The 15,593-nt window shown below is 40.9% G+C and overlaps 1 protein-coding gene across 3 annotated transcripts in view; it reads right to left on the reverse strand.

The window, feature by feature from the left end:
• Positions 1 to 15,593, reverse strand: part of rab3gap1 (RAB3 GTPase activating protein subunit 1) — a 178,217-nt gene that overhangs the window by 55,236 nt on the left and 107,388 nt on the right. For all 3 annotated transcript variants that reach the window (XM_072373584.1, XM_072373583.1, XM_072373585.1), the window contains 6 exons: positions 13,121 to 13,220; positions 12,218 to 12,299; positions 5,099 to 5,167; positions 4,067 to 4,140; positions 2,135 to 2,227; positions 1,791 to 1,963 (listed from right to left, as the gene is read on the reverse strand). In XM_072373584.1, coding sequence (XP_072229685.1) covers positions 1,791 to 1,963; positions 2,135 to 2,227; positions 4,067 to 4,140; positions 5,099 to 5,167; positions 12,218 to 12,299; positions 13,121 to 13,220 — 591 coding nt within the window. The remainder of the gene's footprint in view (positions 1 to 1,790; positions 1,964 to 2,134; positions 2,228 to 4,066; positions 4,141 to 5,098; positions 5,168 to 12,217; positions 12,300 to 13,120; positions 13,221 to 15,593) is intronic.

The raw sequence follows: 15,593 nt of genomic DNA on the forward strand, positions 1-15,593 counted from the left end.
GCAACAGAGGACAGAACTGCAACGGATCCGGAAGAAGAAAACGAACAAGAGCCAGAAAATGATGAGCCAGAGGAAACTGCAAATGAGGGAAGGAGATGGCAACCAGGCAAAAGAGGTGAAGAGGGTGAACACCAGAACAGGGCTCTCAAGTCTCACATATTGAGTGTGACAGTCACGCTTTTCGGTCTTTTGTCACGCACTCAAACATTGTACTTCTCATGCTGAAAAAAAATTTGATTATAAATTTGTCACTATGGAAACAGCAGGAAACAAGCACGTCCTCCATGAGTCTAAGCAGAGCAGTCATTAAAAACAATAACACTAATATTAATATAATCAAAGAAAGCCCTCCTGCGACTGATTTTCAGTTGTGTCCCTTCAGCACAGAGATGTCTCCAGATTCCCTGAATCTTTTAATGATTGAATATTCAAAGTTTTTACAGCTTTGCACTGAGGAACATTTTTCTGAAACCGCTCCACAGTTTGTGGATTAAACCTTTGCAACTTGCTGAACCTCTGCCCATCGTTACTTCGGAGACACTCTGCCTCTCCAAGGTGCTCTTTTTATACTCAATCCTGTTGCCAGTTAACCTGATTAGTTGCAAGATGTTCCTCTAGTTCAGGGGTGTCAAACTCAAATACACAGTGGGCCAAAATTTTGAATTGAACAAAGCCGCGGGCCAAGGTTGAACAAATGAACTTTTTAATATGGAACCCAACAAGTTTTGATTTAACAATGAATACTGAACCAGCAAGGATTATATAACTTTAAAGTCCAGGGGTGCAAAATTGCTAATAATAATAAAAACATATCAATGGCATATTAAACTAATTTAAATAAAAATTGAATGCCTCCTTTCTGTTTGCAGCCTTCTGATGTAAATGTCAAAATTAGCTTTTTACACAGGCTAATAAATTTGAAAATAAAATAACATAAACCTCTTTTCATCTCTTTTACTTTCTGGCTCCTTTGAGCTGTGTCCAAGTGTTTCCTTTCATAGTGTCGTCTAATATTGTTCTCCTTAGTTACTGACGCGTTGGCTCCACAAACAAGACAAACAGGTCTGTCTTTTACATATGTAAACAGATATTCTGTCTCCCACCTGTCCAGAAAAGTTCTATTTTCTGCCTTTCTTTTGGCCATTTTTTGGTAGGGTAACAGTGACAGCTGTGGTTTGAGGTCGAAGTGTGGTCTGGGGGAGAGGCACGGGGATGCGGGGTGCACGGGGCTTTCAGCCAAAGGAGTGCGCAAAGAGACCACTAGCATAAACGCTACTGACACAGAGGAGGGGGCGTATCTGCCTCTGTTCTAATTGACGCGCCAAAACAACAGCAGAGCATTATGGGATTTGTAGTATAAGCGGTGAATGCAGTGTTACAGCGCTGCTGCCGTATAATATTAATTTGAAATTGCCTCGCGGGCCAAATATAATTACACTGCGGGCCAGATGTTTGACACCTATGCTCTAGTTGTTTCTTTTTAGTACCACTTACTTTTCCAGACTTTTGTTCCCTCTTTCCCCAATTTTTTTTTTTTTATAAACATGTTGCTTCCATCAAATTAGAGATGAGCTCATTTTGCTCATGAACCAGTTTAAATGTCTCATTTCAACATTTGAAATGCTTTCTATTTTTTGTTGTGAATCAAATATTATGCTATGAGATTTGCAAATCATTGTATTCTGTTTTGATTTACATTTTTCACAACATTTCAACTTTTTGATTTTCCTTTGCTATGTTTTATGTGACGCTAATACCAATATAAAACAGACTCCATGAATTATACATACCAGAAGGATTGAATTGAGTATATCATTGTTAAGTGGTGACTCATCAATGTGCCGACGGCGGCGGATGTGCTTCCGGGCACTGTGTACCATACTGGAGACAGACAGCTTGGTAATTGGCACGGGTGCAGCTGGCTCAGTCAACTTTGATAAAGCAGAGCTGAGGTCACTCGTTTCTGTGGGAAAAAAACAAACAAAAAAAACAAACAGTTACCTATCAGCACTCCACACCGTACTTAACATCCAAATGCTATCATTTATTTGTACTATTTTCTATGTTGGGACACTTTGTAGCAAGAAACAATACCCTCCGTTCCAGTGTTAAACAGTTCAGCATGTAAACTAACCTTTTCCGTCTTCTTCTGCTAATCCTCTACCCAGAATGTCTTCTATCGACTCCTTCCTACAGCAAAGCTTAAAGAACTCTGTCAGAAAGTCACCTACATGAAAAGATAAAAACAAATCAAATCCATACAGCATACTGGAGGACTGGACTTCTCTATGCAGCTTTCTTAATTAGTTAGCTACAATACTGTGCAAAGGTTTTGATCCAGTACTCGTTTCTTTACATATGGAGGAAAACAAGAAATAGATTTACTGAAACATATTCAAACACAAATATAAATACAGAATATGGGGCAGAAACAGAGTTTGTTCAGTTCTCAGCAGCTTTAAAGTGAATATCTGGTCTGAGCTCCTTTATTCTTCAACACAGCCTGAACCCTCTGAGACAAGCTTTCTGTCATTTCTTTAAGGAGTCTTCAGGAATAGTTCTCCAGGCTTCTTGAAGGACATCCCAAAGCTCTTTTTGGATGTTGGCTGCCTTTTGTTCCGTTCTCTGTCAGATGATCCCACACTGCTTCAATAATGTTGAGGTCCGGGCTCTGGGGAGGATTCATCCCTCCATAAGACCTGTTGCCACTGATTTTCAGTCCACTTCTTGTGTCATTTGGCATAGCTCAGCCTTTTCTCCCTGTTTCCCTTCCTTACGAATGGCTTCTTGACAGCCACCCTTCCATGGAGACCATTTCTGATGAGGCTTGGGCCAACAGTAGATGGATCAGCTGAAGGTCCAGATGCATCTCTCAGGTCCTGTGTCAGGTCTTTGCTGGATTTTTTCCTCTTTCTTAAGGACATCACTTTCAGATCCTGTTCATCTGCTGTAGATAGTTTTTTAGGCCTGACACTTCTTCTTTTGTCCTCCACTTGTCCAGTTTCCTCAAATGTTTTAAGGACACACTGCACACCATGCTGAGATATGCCAAGTTTTCAGCTAATAGCTCTTTGGGAATCACCTTGTTGCTGCAGAAATCCTATTTTCTGTCTGTCAAACTGTGTTATCTTTGCTGTTTTTCATAGATGAAACTAAAGAAATGGGAAAAAATGATGTGTCTTTGTGACAGGCTGCTAGTAACAAAGTGCCTAAAGATCCAATTTAAAATGGCTTCTTTGCTAAGTTGTTTGTTCTGTGTCGACACAACACTGGTTCATCCCTTGAGTTAGGAGCCTTTTTCCTTCTTGAATGTGAAAAAAAAACACATTCCTCTGAAAATGCTCAGGTACAATGACTCAAAATGAGTGAAAAAGCAGAAAATGTCCAAAGAAAAACTCAAGGTTATAAGAAAGTGTGGCTGCTTGGAGGGAAACAGAAAGAAATGAGGACTGTGCAGTGTTATAGTTTGAATATTCATCAGTCCACAGTAAGACAAACCACTAAAACAAATGACTTAGCACTGTCTGAACTCCTGAGAAAATGCTGGAAAAGACTGGTGAGTCGTGTAAAAAACACCTGAGTGACTAAATGTTGGGTAATGCATGAGGTGAGGTCATATCTAAAATATGAAAATAAAATGTACTCCAAGACTGGCTGCTTCCAACAGAACAGCCTCGGAGAAGCTGTTCCAATAAGCTAAAGCGAATAATGAGTCTAGAATTCAGCCTAAATGTGCAGTTATGATCCAGAACTTTTCAAAGAGAACTGTTGAGGTTAGTGGATATGAAAGGATGTGCAATTAATGAATAAATCCAAGGATTTTAAACCAGCACTGGGAGTGTTTAATGGCTGTCTTCAGTAAGGATTGGTATGATTTGTGTTTTATAACCTGAGGGATATTGTGTTTGACCGATTCATGTGACTGAGATGTTTTAAATAATTACTGTTTTTTCCAATAAAATCTGAGTTGGGACATTATCATTTGTGATTAAAAGAATTAGGACAATATAATTCAATTGGTTTACTGTAAAGAAACATCTGCTGCACAAGAAGAGGTGCAACTTACCCAGTAAACAGTGGAGGTTCTCAGCTGTCCTGACTCGAACTGACCAATGAGGAGCTTGGAGAGGGTCAAGGTCACTGTTGGATGATAAACAGAGAGCAAAGTACAGAATAAAATCATATCAGCTCACAAACTAGATCCATTATATTAAAAATATTGTGAACACAACTTGCATGTAAAGTTCATCAATTCATCATGTGCTCAGAGTGCAACCGGCAAATGACTTACCTAATTCAAAAGAAAGGATATAACTGAGTGATCACATAAAAAAATTATTACAAGAAGAAAGGATATTGCTATCTTATTTACATTTCTTATAAATAGTACTGTACAAAGTCCTGATCCAGTCCTTTTTTTTTCCAGTCCTAATCGATACTTCTCCAGCTTTCTGAAGCTCTTTCAGAGTTTTTCTTTGGACATTTTCTGCTTTTTCACTCATCTTCAGTCCTTGTACCGGAGCATTTTCAGAGGAATGTGTTTTCCTTTGTTAAGACACTTAACTCTGACCTATGAATCATTCAAGCAGAAAAAAGGCTCCTAACTCAAGGGATGAACCAGTGTTGTGTCGACACAGAACAGACAACTTATCAAAGAAGCCATTTTAAACTGGATCTTTAGGCACTTTGTTACTAGCAGCCTGTCACAAAGACACATAATTTGTTCCCATTTCTTTAGTTTCATCTATGAAAACAGCAAAGATAACACAGTTTGACAGACAGAAAAACTAAAGGTTGATAATTTCAACATTCCCAAAGTAATCTTCAACATCTAGCATTGCCACAAAGTTAATTAAATGCATAAAAGAATGCATTTTCTCAGTATTTGTAGTGCTAAAACAAAACTATATAATTTCAACACTGACTACTAAGGACTAGGTTGAATGTTTTCAATTTCATGTCCTAATTTGTCCAGGTGATGGCCCATCAGAGACTGAATGACAATGACGATAATGTCAGGGAGTTGTTGCTGTCAAAGTTGTACAAAATGCTGGACATACATCCGTTGTAAAAACTGGAGAATTCATAAAATTCTTACCTGTACACATCATTGTCCACAACTATACCCTCTGTTAGCTGAGGCCAGGTGGTTGCAAGATGAAGTTCACTTTAACAATCAAAAGCAAACAAAGTAAAAAGATTATTTTATTCAGAAACTATTCCCTCATTGGCATATAAACATTCATTTGGAAACATAAAAGCACACGGAAACCAGATTATAACAAAATATAAAACAGAACTTGTCCCTTGACAACCCCTTTGGATGTCGGAAAACATAACTGGATGTTGCTGACATCATGAGGATGTGACATTGTGTCAAGTGATCTGGAAAGAAACTCATTGTGAAGTTTACACATTACTGACATACTCATGCTGCTACTGCCATCTACTGGCAAAGATGAATATAGTATAAAACAGGCTAATTATTTAAGTAGCTGACTTTTATTGTTCACAAGAGAATCTCTAGTTAACATGATTATCATCAAATGATAACAACAATAACCAAAATAGCTCAACAAACTGTTTTTTTTTTATTATTATTACTCTACTAATAATAGCATAATAGTTATATCATTATAAAAATAATTTTCCGAACATATCTATTGTCATGTAGATACAGTATCAACTCCAATGTGCAGAACAATCTTTACATATAACTAATAAATAAAAAAAATATATTCTGAAGCTATTGTTATTTACAACTTTATTACACACACACACACACACACACACATATACACACTGACATATACACATTCATGTAACAACTATTTCTTAGATATTTCTTAGATAGCAGACTGAATCTGCTATCACAACAACAGATCAACGAGATACAACAAAGATGCATGCTAGGTGCTAGGGTAGGAGATGCTCTTTGAAGAGCTGGGTCGACAAGGACGCCCCTGTTCTGGTAGCACCATCGTGGGACGACACATGAAAAGAGTCTGAATTGCCTTAAGCGTGGTGTAGGCACCGTTAGACGACAACCCTCTGACGAATGGAGGAACCGAGTTGTGACGTAATCTTTTACGAGAGCATTCAAGTAGATGGGAGCCGTCCATTAAGCACTTTGTAGGCTAACATCAGTGACTTAAATTTGATGAGGGCAGCTAAGGGTAACCAGTGGAGTTCAATGAACAGAGGGGTCCTCTTTTCGGCTGATCGAAGACCAGAGGCGCCACCACGTTCTGGATCATCTGCAGAGGTTTCACAGCACAGGCTGGGAGACCAGTTAGGAGAGCGTTGCAGGAGTCAAGGTGGGACATGACCATAGACTGCACCAGGAGCTGGGTGGCCTGTTGGGTTAGGTGTGGCCTGATCTGTCTTATGTTTAGCAATGCAAAGTGGCACGATTGAGAAACGGAGGCAACATGATCTTTCAGAATCAGAAATACTTTATTAATCCCCGAGGGGAAATTATTTTGCAACAGGCAGCAGCTTCACGCACAAGCGTCCTTTTAAAAGAGTTGCAACGGGGGATGTATAGTGTGTATGAGTGTCTTTGAATGGGTGAACGTGGCTTGAAGAGTAACAGCGCTTTGAATGGTCAACAAGACTGGGGAAGCGCTACATAACTGCAGTCCTGTAAAGATCCTCGATGTCCTCAACGGAAAGAATCGGCAGGCACATGATCCTCCACTTCTCCCAGGAATCCCTCATTTAACCAGTGACGAACGTTCCATCAGGGCAGACAGGTTCCCCCAAACCCAAGCTTCTCGTCAAGAAAATTTTGTAAATTGCATTGAGAGACCAGTTGACCAATTCCCTGATTTTGATTTGAGAGCAATGCGGAGAGAGGCACCAAAGTTTGAAACAAGACAGGACAAGACATGGAGAAAAGTAGGGAAGATAAGGGAGAGGGAAGATAGAGGAGAGAAGAGAAATGTGACCGCCTTCGTTGAGAGCAGGAAGAGTTAGTTTTAAAGGTTGGTCAATCATGACTCATGACACCAAAGTTTCTATCTAACCTTTGATGGACCAAGAGATATGGATTCAGTTTGGATGCAGATGCTGTGGTGTATGGTTGGTTTGGCTGGGAAGACAAGCAATTCAGTTTTTGGGAGGTTTGGTGGTGATGGGCTTTCATCCATTTCGATATGTCAGAGAGACCATCTCAGATTTGTGCTGAGACCGTGTGGTCGTCAGGTGGGAATGACAGATAGAGCTGGGTATCATCAGCATAGCAGTGGTATGAGAAGCCACGTGATCGGATGATTTGGCCCAGTGAGGTGGCGCATATAGCAAAGAGAAGAGGTCCCAGTACTGAACCTTGGGGGACCCCTGTGGCGAGGTGGTGCGCTGCAGAACTGTGAACAGGCCAAGATACTTTGAATGACCGTTCAGTGAGGTATGTTTCAAACAAGAAGTGTGCTCTCCCTGTGACGCCCATGCGAGTGAGTATGGACAAACGGATGCCGTTGTTGACAAAGTCAAATAAGTCAAGCAGGATAAGTACCGAGAACTTAGTTGATGCTCTAGCTTCATTTAAGGCTTCTGTCACCGCCAACAGAGCCATTTCAGTGGAGTGGGCACTTTTAAACCCAGATTGGTTTGGGTCAAGGAGGTTATTTTGTGAGAGGTAATCTGTGACCTGCTTAAAGACCGCCCCTTTCAATGTTCTTAGACAGAAATGGGAGGAGAGAGACCGGCTGATAGTTCTCCACTTGAGTGGGAGAGAAGGAAGGTTTGTCGAGCAGCGGTGAAACCTGAGCTTGCTTGAATGTGGTAGGAAATGGGCCCATGTCAGTTAAGCATTGATCACGTGTGACTGCTGTAGTTACAGTAGGAGCAATGGATTGGAATAGATTTGTGGGAACAGGGTCCAGTGGGCATCTAGTAGGACGGCTACATGTGAGAAGTTTAGATTCACAGCTCTCAGTGAGATGGGTGAATGAAGAAAATGATGCAATAGAACTTCTGCATGCTGAGTTAGTGGCACTAGGTTCGGATGTGGGCAGTTCGGTAAACTGTTAGCTTATAGCTGCCACTTTTTCAGTAAAAAATAAGGCAAAGGTGTCTACCGTCAGATTGAAGGTGGAAAAAAGGTTCCAGGAGTCAGTAGTATGGTGAATATTGTTAATGTAGAAAGACATTTTTTTTGCCATCATTAAGGTTGGGACTCGGATGATCAAGTAGGTTTGGTGGATAGAGGACACAGACTATCCAGACATGGCTCAGTGTAGAGCAGAGGGACTCTGTGGCATCATTAACCTCAAGGGAGGAGAATGTGCTGGAGGTCAGAAGAGCGGAGGCAACAACAGAGGTGAAGCGGGGGGGTAACATTGTTGCGGCAGAAGGAAAACATAAGGGTGGAAGCAGAGGGTCTTCTCGGGAGACTCACTCTGAATTGAATAAAATAGTGATCAGAAAAGTGCAGAGGTGTGACAGAAAGGGCCTCTGTGGCACAGTTTCTTGTGAAAATTATATCTATTCCGCATTTAACCCATCCAGGTTGGCACCTGTTGAATATAGACACACAGGGTCACACTCATGGATATACACTAGAGGGCAGTGGGCACCCAGTCACAGCGCCCGGGGAGTATGGGGGTACGGTGCCTTACTCAAGGCAGTGGCTATGAGGTGGACTGCCAACCCTCCAGCTGTCAGTTCACCGGTGTAGTGATCCTGCAGCTATGAGACATGCAGGGCAACGAGATAAATAACACAAGGAGCAGTAAGGGGCAGAACCCCTCATGGAGACAAAGGTAACCATCATAAAGAGCTGCACTTTACCAGACCCTGACGTAATAGACCCCTACTGGCTAAAGAAACTAACAACACTTCATGAATGCCTAGCAGTTCAAATTAACCATCTAATGGATGGGACCCACCCAGACAGTCCTGACCATGGAAGATCCCCAGAAGGGAGCAGTTCCACCCAACTACCGGCCAATAACCTGCCTCCGCACAACATAGAAGCTCCTGCCAGGCATCATACCGGATAAGATGAGTAGTCACATGGCATGAGCGGGGCCCAGAGGGGAATTGGGACTAACACCAAAGGAGCTAAACACCAGCTACTGATCGACAGAACTGTCACTCAAGATTGTATGATCCAACATACAAATCTAAGCACTGTTACGACTCGCTACAAGAAAGTCTTTGACTCCATGCTGCACATATACATACTGCAATGCAGAAAAATCATCATCAACATCAAACATCAACAGGACACTTAAAGCCTTCATCTGGAACTCATTGGGACTGTGGAAGACAACCCTGGACACCAATTCCAAGCAAACTGCACAAGTTCTGTCCCCCCTGCTGTTCTGCATATGCCTGAACCCCCTCAGCCACATCATCACAAAGAGTGGCAATGAATACCGGTTGTCAAGTTGAGCGACCATGAGTCACCGCCTCAACATGGACAACAGAGCGAGACGTTGACTCACTGATAAACTTCACTGGGACATACAGCCAAGACATCGAGATGTAATTTGGACTAGATAAATGCAGTCGAATGATATCAAAGAGAAGCAAGTTGATCGCAACTGAAAGGGTTTAACTAGCAACTAGCAACACAGCAGACGTTTAGGACAGCTGCAAATACTTTGTGATTCCACTGGCAAATAGCAACCATGAAAATGCTGCAAGGAAGTCAACTACAACCAAGTACCTACAAAGAATGAGGCAGGTCCTGAAAAGTCAGCTGAATGGGAAGAACAAAGTCCAAGCCATCAACACATACCCCCAACTGGTCATCACTACCCTGCTGGCATAAAAATATGGCCAAAGGGGGAGAAAGAAGCCACTAATATCATGACAAGAAAGCCCTTCACAATGCATGGAGGGCGTCACTCCAAGTCCAGTACCCTGAGACTGTACACTATGAGGAAAGAGGGAGTGACTAGTGAGCATTAGAAACACTATCCAGGACTAAACAAATACCCAGGAATACATCAGGAAGATGGACCCCAGTGATGAAATGCTAAGTGAGTGTCTCAGGCAGCTGAAACCTAGGGGAGGCATGTTAGAAGTAATGTGTTACTGTAATCTGATTTCTTTTTTTTCAAGTAACGAGTAAAGCAAGGGATTACAATCGCAAAAACACAATTAGATTACTGTTACTTTCCGGTGAGCAGGCTGCGTTACTAAACCGTGATTTTGTTTGTGAGAGTGTCTCATGGCAATCATGGCAATGAGCAGTGAAACGTCAGTGCGTGTGTAGATCAACAAGAGATGACATGGAGCGCCGGACAGAGCAGGGCCATGCAACGTTTAATGCTTGGAAGTACCGACATTGCAAAAACATTAGCGTCCGCTTTACAAAATTTTTTATCTCCAGCAAAAAAAAAAAAATTCACCTCAAATCTGAGCAAGCACCCAGCAAGCCAGAGAACCCTCAAGCTCCCAGGCCTCTGGTACAGGACTTGAGCTTGAAGGAAAGGTACCGCCCACAAGAGGAGTGAGTGGGGAGTTTTTTTGTTTTGTTTTATTTTTTAATGTATATCTATATACACTACATTGCCAAAAGTATTCTATACTCACCCATCCAAATAATTAAATTCAGGTGTTCCCGTCACTTCCATGGTGTACAAAGTCCAGCACCTAGGCATGCAGACTGCTTCTACAAACGTTTATGAAAGAATGGGTCGCTCTCAGGAGCTCAGTGAATTCCAGCGTGGTACAGTGATAGGATGCTAACTGTGCATCCTAAGTCCAGTCGTGAAATTTTCTCACAACTAAATATTTCACACTCAACTGTCAGTGGTATTATAACAAAGTGGAAGCGATTGGAAATGAAAACAAGACGTAAAATGCGACGTAAAATGACAGAGCGGGGTCAGTGCATGCTGAGGCGCATAGTGTGCAGAGGTCACCAACTTTCTGCAGTCATTCACTACAGACCTCCAAACTTCACGTGGCCTTCAGATTAGAACAGTGCATAGAGAGCTTCATGGAATGGGTTTCCATGGCTGAAGAGCTGCATCCAAGCCATACATCACCAGGTGCAATGGAAAGCACCGGAATCAGTGGTGTAAAACACGCCACCACTGGAATCAAGAGCAGTTTAGACGCATTCTCTGTGACAATTCACGCTTCTCCATCTGGCAAACTGAAGGATAAGTCTGGGTTTGGTGGTTGCCAAGAGAACAGTACTTCTCTGACTACATTGTACCAAGTGTAAAGTTTGGTGGAGGGGTGATTATGGTGTAGGGTTGTTTTTCATGCTCCCAACTCTGTGGAAACAGTTTGGGGATGGCTCCTTCCTGTTCCAACATGACCGCACACCAGAGCACAAAGCAAGGTCCATAAAGACATGGATGAGCCAGTTTGGTGTGGACTTGACTGGCCTGCACAGAGTCCTGACCTCAACCAGATTACAGCTGAGACTTGCCCAAAAAAAAAAAAAAAAAGCTTAAATCAAATGGAGAAAAATTTAATGAATACAGAGCAACATATCGTCATATTTTACAGGACCACAACAAAAAATTCAGAGAAAAAATATAACAGAAGATGAAACAAGATCTGACATTGCTGATCGGATGGTGGACAGCAGCATCTCCCAGGCCGAGGGGTCACTTCCTAATCCATTGACCTCCGAAACTATGGTTGGCGGCTGCATTGAGCCGGGTTGCTTCACTAAATGGCGAGAGGGTCTAGAGTGGCTTAGTCTACCCGGTTAACCATTAAAAAAACAAACAAGCAAAAAAAAAAACATCTTGACAGCACTTTGCGGTATTTCATGTTTAGTGTGAGGTTTATCTACACAACAATCAACAGTTTTCATATTTTCACACCGTTTAAAATGTTTGTAAATTATTCTGCATTAAATGCGCCCCAGGAGAATGTGAATCCTCTAAATGTGTGAATAATGATGTAGCTTACTCAGTGAATGTATTAGTGATTTTACAGGAACATCAGAAGATCTTCAGATATGATTGTGATGTAGGCTTTATCTGCATGTTTATCTGCATGCAGAGCAGGTAACAGATCTGAACACGTGTTCTTGCAGCTGTGCACGTATTTGTGTGTTTTCGCAGAACAAAATGAAAATAAAGAGCACAGAAAAAAAGATGTTGAGGGCTGACACTGGGTGACTGGCTGGATACTTTTATCAAATAAACGATCTTGTAGAAAATACCTTTATAGTTACTGTGTATATTTTACTGTATCTTTTAGAAATGTATCAGAATCAATATTACATTTTTCTCACCTGATTGGCTCCTCACAGGCTCCGAATGGAAGGTTCCCAAACTCCACTCCCCCCACCTCACCTCCAAGGAGAGTATCAAAGTCTATAGGAAAGTGATATTGTGACTTTAAAGCAGAACAATTTACATATTTGCTAAGGTACCACATACCAGTTGCTTTTATACCAGTTACTACATTGAGCCTAAAGGTATTACAATCGGCCTATACTTGATATGTTCTTAGCAGAGGGACGATGCAGGTACCAGTTCATGTGGTGGCATTGTTATACAGTTTAGTAGAATTTAACATGAACTTCAACTTGAGACAGTTACTTTAATCTTACAAAAAATGTACTCTATTATTCATAAAAATGTTTATAACAGAAATGTTTTCAGCCACATTCAGACATCAGTCTAAACTTGAGTGTGGACAAGTACTACACACATACTAAACACACACACACACACTTATATATATATGTGTATATATATGTAAAGAGGATTTCTTGTAACTGAGGAGTAATACATGTATCTGTAATGATGGGATTGTGGTGTCGTTCAACTCTGGTGTTCTTGATCTCAACCATTAATCTTTCTTTGTCCATTTTACAAACACATTTGATATAAGGTAGCACTGGTATGAAAGCAGGAAAGAATAACTGCTAAGCACTAGGGCTGTCACATTTTTTCCAAAATTAAGTTTGTGTGAATTTTAAATAAACACATTTGGAATACATTTAAAGAATTGTGTATTTTTTTCCAATTTGCTTGATCAAGATATTTTAAAAAAAAGTTGACAGCCCTTATATAATTCCAGTGTGTTTTCCATATTATTGTACATGTACAATAATAAGCACAATGTAAACAATGACAGCCCATGACACATTTGGTCCATGTGCAACCATGACATCTATATATGTGCCTACCTGGAGGCTGCTGTGGCCAAGAATGCTGCTGCCAATCTTGGAGGATATATGTAAAGCGGATGGCCACGTCGACTGGAGGTAGAGGGATCAGGTTACAACCCTAATCAAAGAAAACACAGAACATTGCTAGTCTAGGCTCCAAAGCACATGAGGAATCAAAAATGAATTGTTGAAATTGTTTCTGAAATTGTTTTTGAATTGGCTCTGTATTTCTGAATCGGAGTAATTTAGAATTTAATTAATTGGATTTGATTGGATTATGATCAATTGGATTGTAATTGGCTTGAATTGGAAGGAATCGTTGAAGTGCTTTGAGATGCTTGAGATGACATTTGTTGTAATGGAGTTCTGGAGATGATTGTAGTTATGGAATATTAGCTGGAGAACATGAACAAACAGTGTCATACCTCACTAATTGGTTTCTATGGACCCAACTGGGACAACAGCTTGTTTATAACAAAACAAAAATTCTTTACATTCTTCCCAAACGGGTGGCATTCACTCATGTAGTGAAGCGCTTTGAGTGATGTAGTGAAGCGCTTTGAGTGGTCAGTTAGACTAGAAAAGCGCTATACAAGTACAAGTCCATTTACCATTTCCAAACATTATTATAGGTGGTCAAACATTTCATACAAAACAAAGCATTTTCTCTGACTAAATAAGCAAAGTCCCTGCGTATTTCTGCCCATACAGCTCAGGCTCACAGATTCATGTAAAAATTTCCCTCAACTCAATCATTTTTGTTTTCTCCCCCATGTACACCATATACATACACCTAAATAGACTCCTTTCTACAAGATGACAAGACCACTCCCCCAAAATTAAAACAACACAGACATTTCTATACAAAGTACTAGAACAATTTGGTTTTAACAATAACTCTATATAATGCATCAAGAGCCAACTGCCAGAATAGAAAATTGATGGAAGTTTGACAGATAAAATAAGGCTACAGAGATCAACAAGACAAGGGTGCTGCCTTTCGCCTACTCTATTTGCCCTTTTTATAGAGTCTCTCGCACAGGCAGTTAGACAGGACCAGGAAATCAGGGGAGTGATAGTGAATGGCATAGAGCAGAAAATAGAACTCTTCACTGATGATGTCATAGCCTACCTCAGACACCCAAACAAATCACTGCCCACATTGATGAATATCTTACAATCATATGGACAACTATCAAGATATAAAGTGAATATTAGTAAGACACAAATATTACCAATTAACTTTAGTCAGTCAAAGGAGATCCAGGAGTCTTTTAATTTGAACTGGAAACTGTCAGTTTACCAGGGGACTCAGGACACAGACGCAGGGTCGTATGGGTTCCAAGAGGGTTTATTATTTAACACAGCACACAGAGCACAGCAAGGCAGGGCGATCTCCCGGCAGAGCAAAAGAAAAGGCTATGAAATCCTAAGCACTCTCCTCAGTAACCTAGCGGAGGAAGAGCGCAGCTATGAAAGGTACAAACAGAAAACTCTCCAACTGGGAGAAAAACAGAAAAGCTATGAACATTAAACAAAACAAAGTCACGCTCTCAAAAAGGTGGAATAAAACAAAAGACGCACTCTGACCAAACAGAGGCTCTATGAACTTTAACGATAAACTCAAAACTCTCCTTTAACGGAGGCGACTATGAAAAGTTACAACAAAAAATAACTCCTTGAAAACGGAGGAAAAACAAAGCTATGAAACTTACCGTGTTCAATAAATAAACTAAGGCTATGGAACAAGAATAAATTACAAAACAAGGTAGCACTGCAGGAGGATTGCTCACTGCAGGCTCGTGGAACTGTGGATCGAGGAACAAATGGCTGGTAATGATGCTCATGGGGAAAGACAACATACTGGCACAAGACAAGGGAAACGCAGACTATTTGAACACATGAGGGACCAAGGGGAACAGGTGGAAACACTTGGGAATCAGGGAAGACAATGGGAGGAAGGGCAAGATACCTGAAACGAAAATAAAACAGGAAATGACGAGACAAGACATGGAACAGAACATAAACGATGACAGAAACTTAAAAAAAATATTATGTGGAGGTAACAATTACCAAAACTCTACCTAAACTTTACAAAGTTAATGACAACAAGACCAATTACGAGATACAAACAGACTTTGACAGATGGACAATGCTAACGCTAGACTTTAGTTCGAGAATTGAAATTGTCAGAATGAATGTGTTGCCAAGGCTCTTACATCTATTCCAGTCCCTACCAATAGAGGTCTCTCAGTCCCAGTTTATGAGGTGGAACAGAATGATATCAAGATTTGTATGGGGAGGCAAAAGACCTAGAAGAAAAATGGAAACTCTCCAGCTGCCAATGGATGAAGGAGGAATGGGACTCCCGCACCTTAAAGAGTATTCTTATGCAGCACAATTGAGATATATTGTGGATTGGTGTAAACCAAACTACAATGCTAAATGGAAGGAAATAGAGGCAAAATGTGGAGAATACCCAATACAGAGT

The sequence above is a fragment of the Leuresthes tenuis genome, unplaced genomic scaffold, assembly GCF_036924035.1.
Source record: "Leuresthes tenuis unplaced genomic scaffold, fLeuTen1.0.hap1 SCAF_20, whole genome shotgun sequence".
NCBI lineage: Eukaryota > Metazoa > Chordata > Actinopteri > Atheriniformes > Atherinopsidae > Leuresthes > Leuresthes tenuis.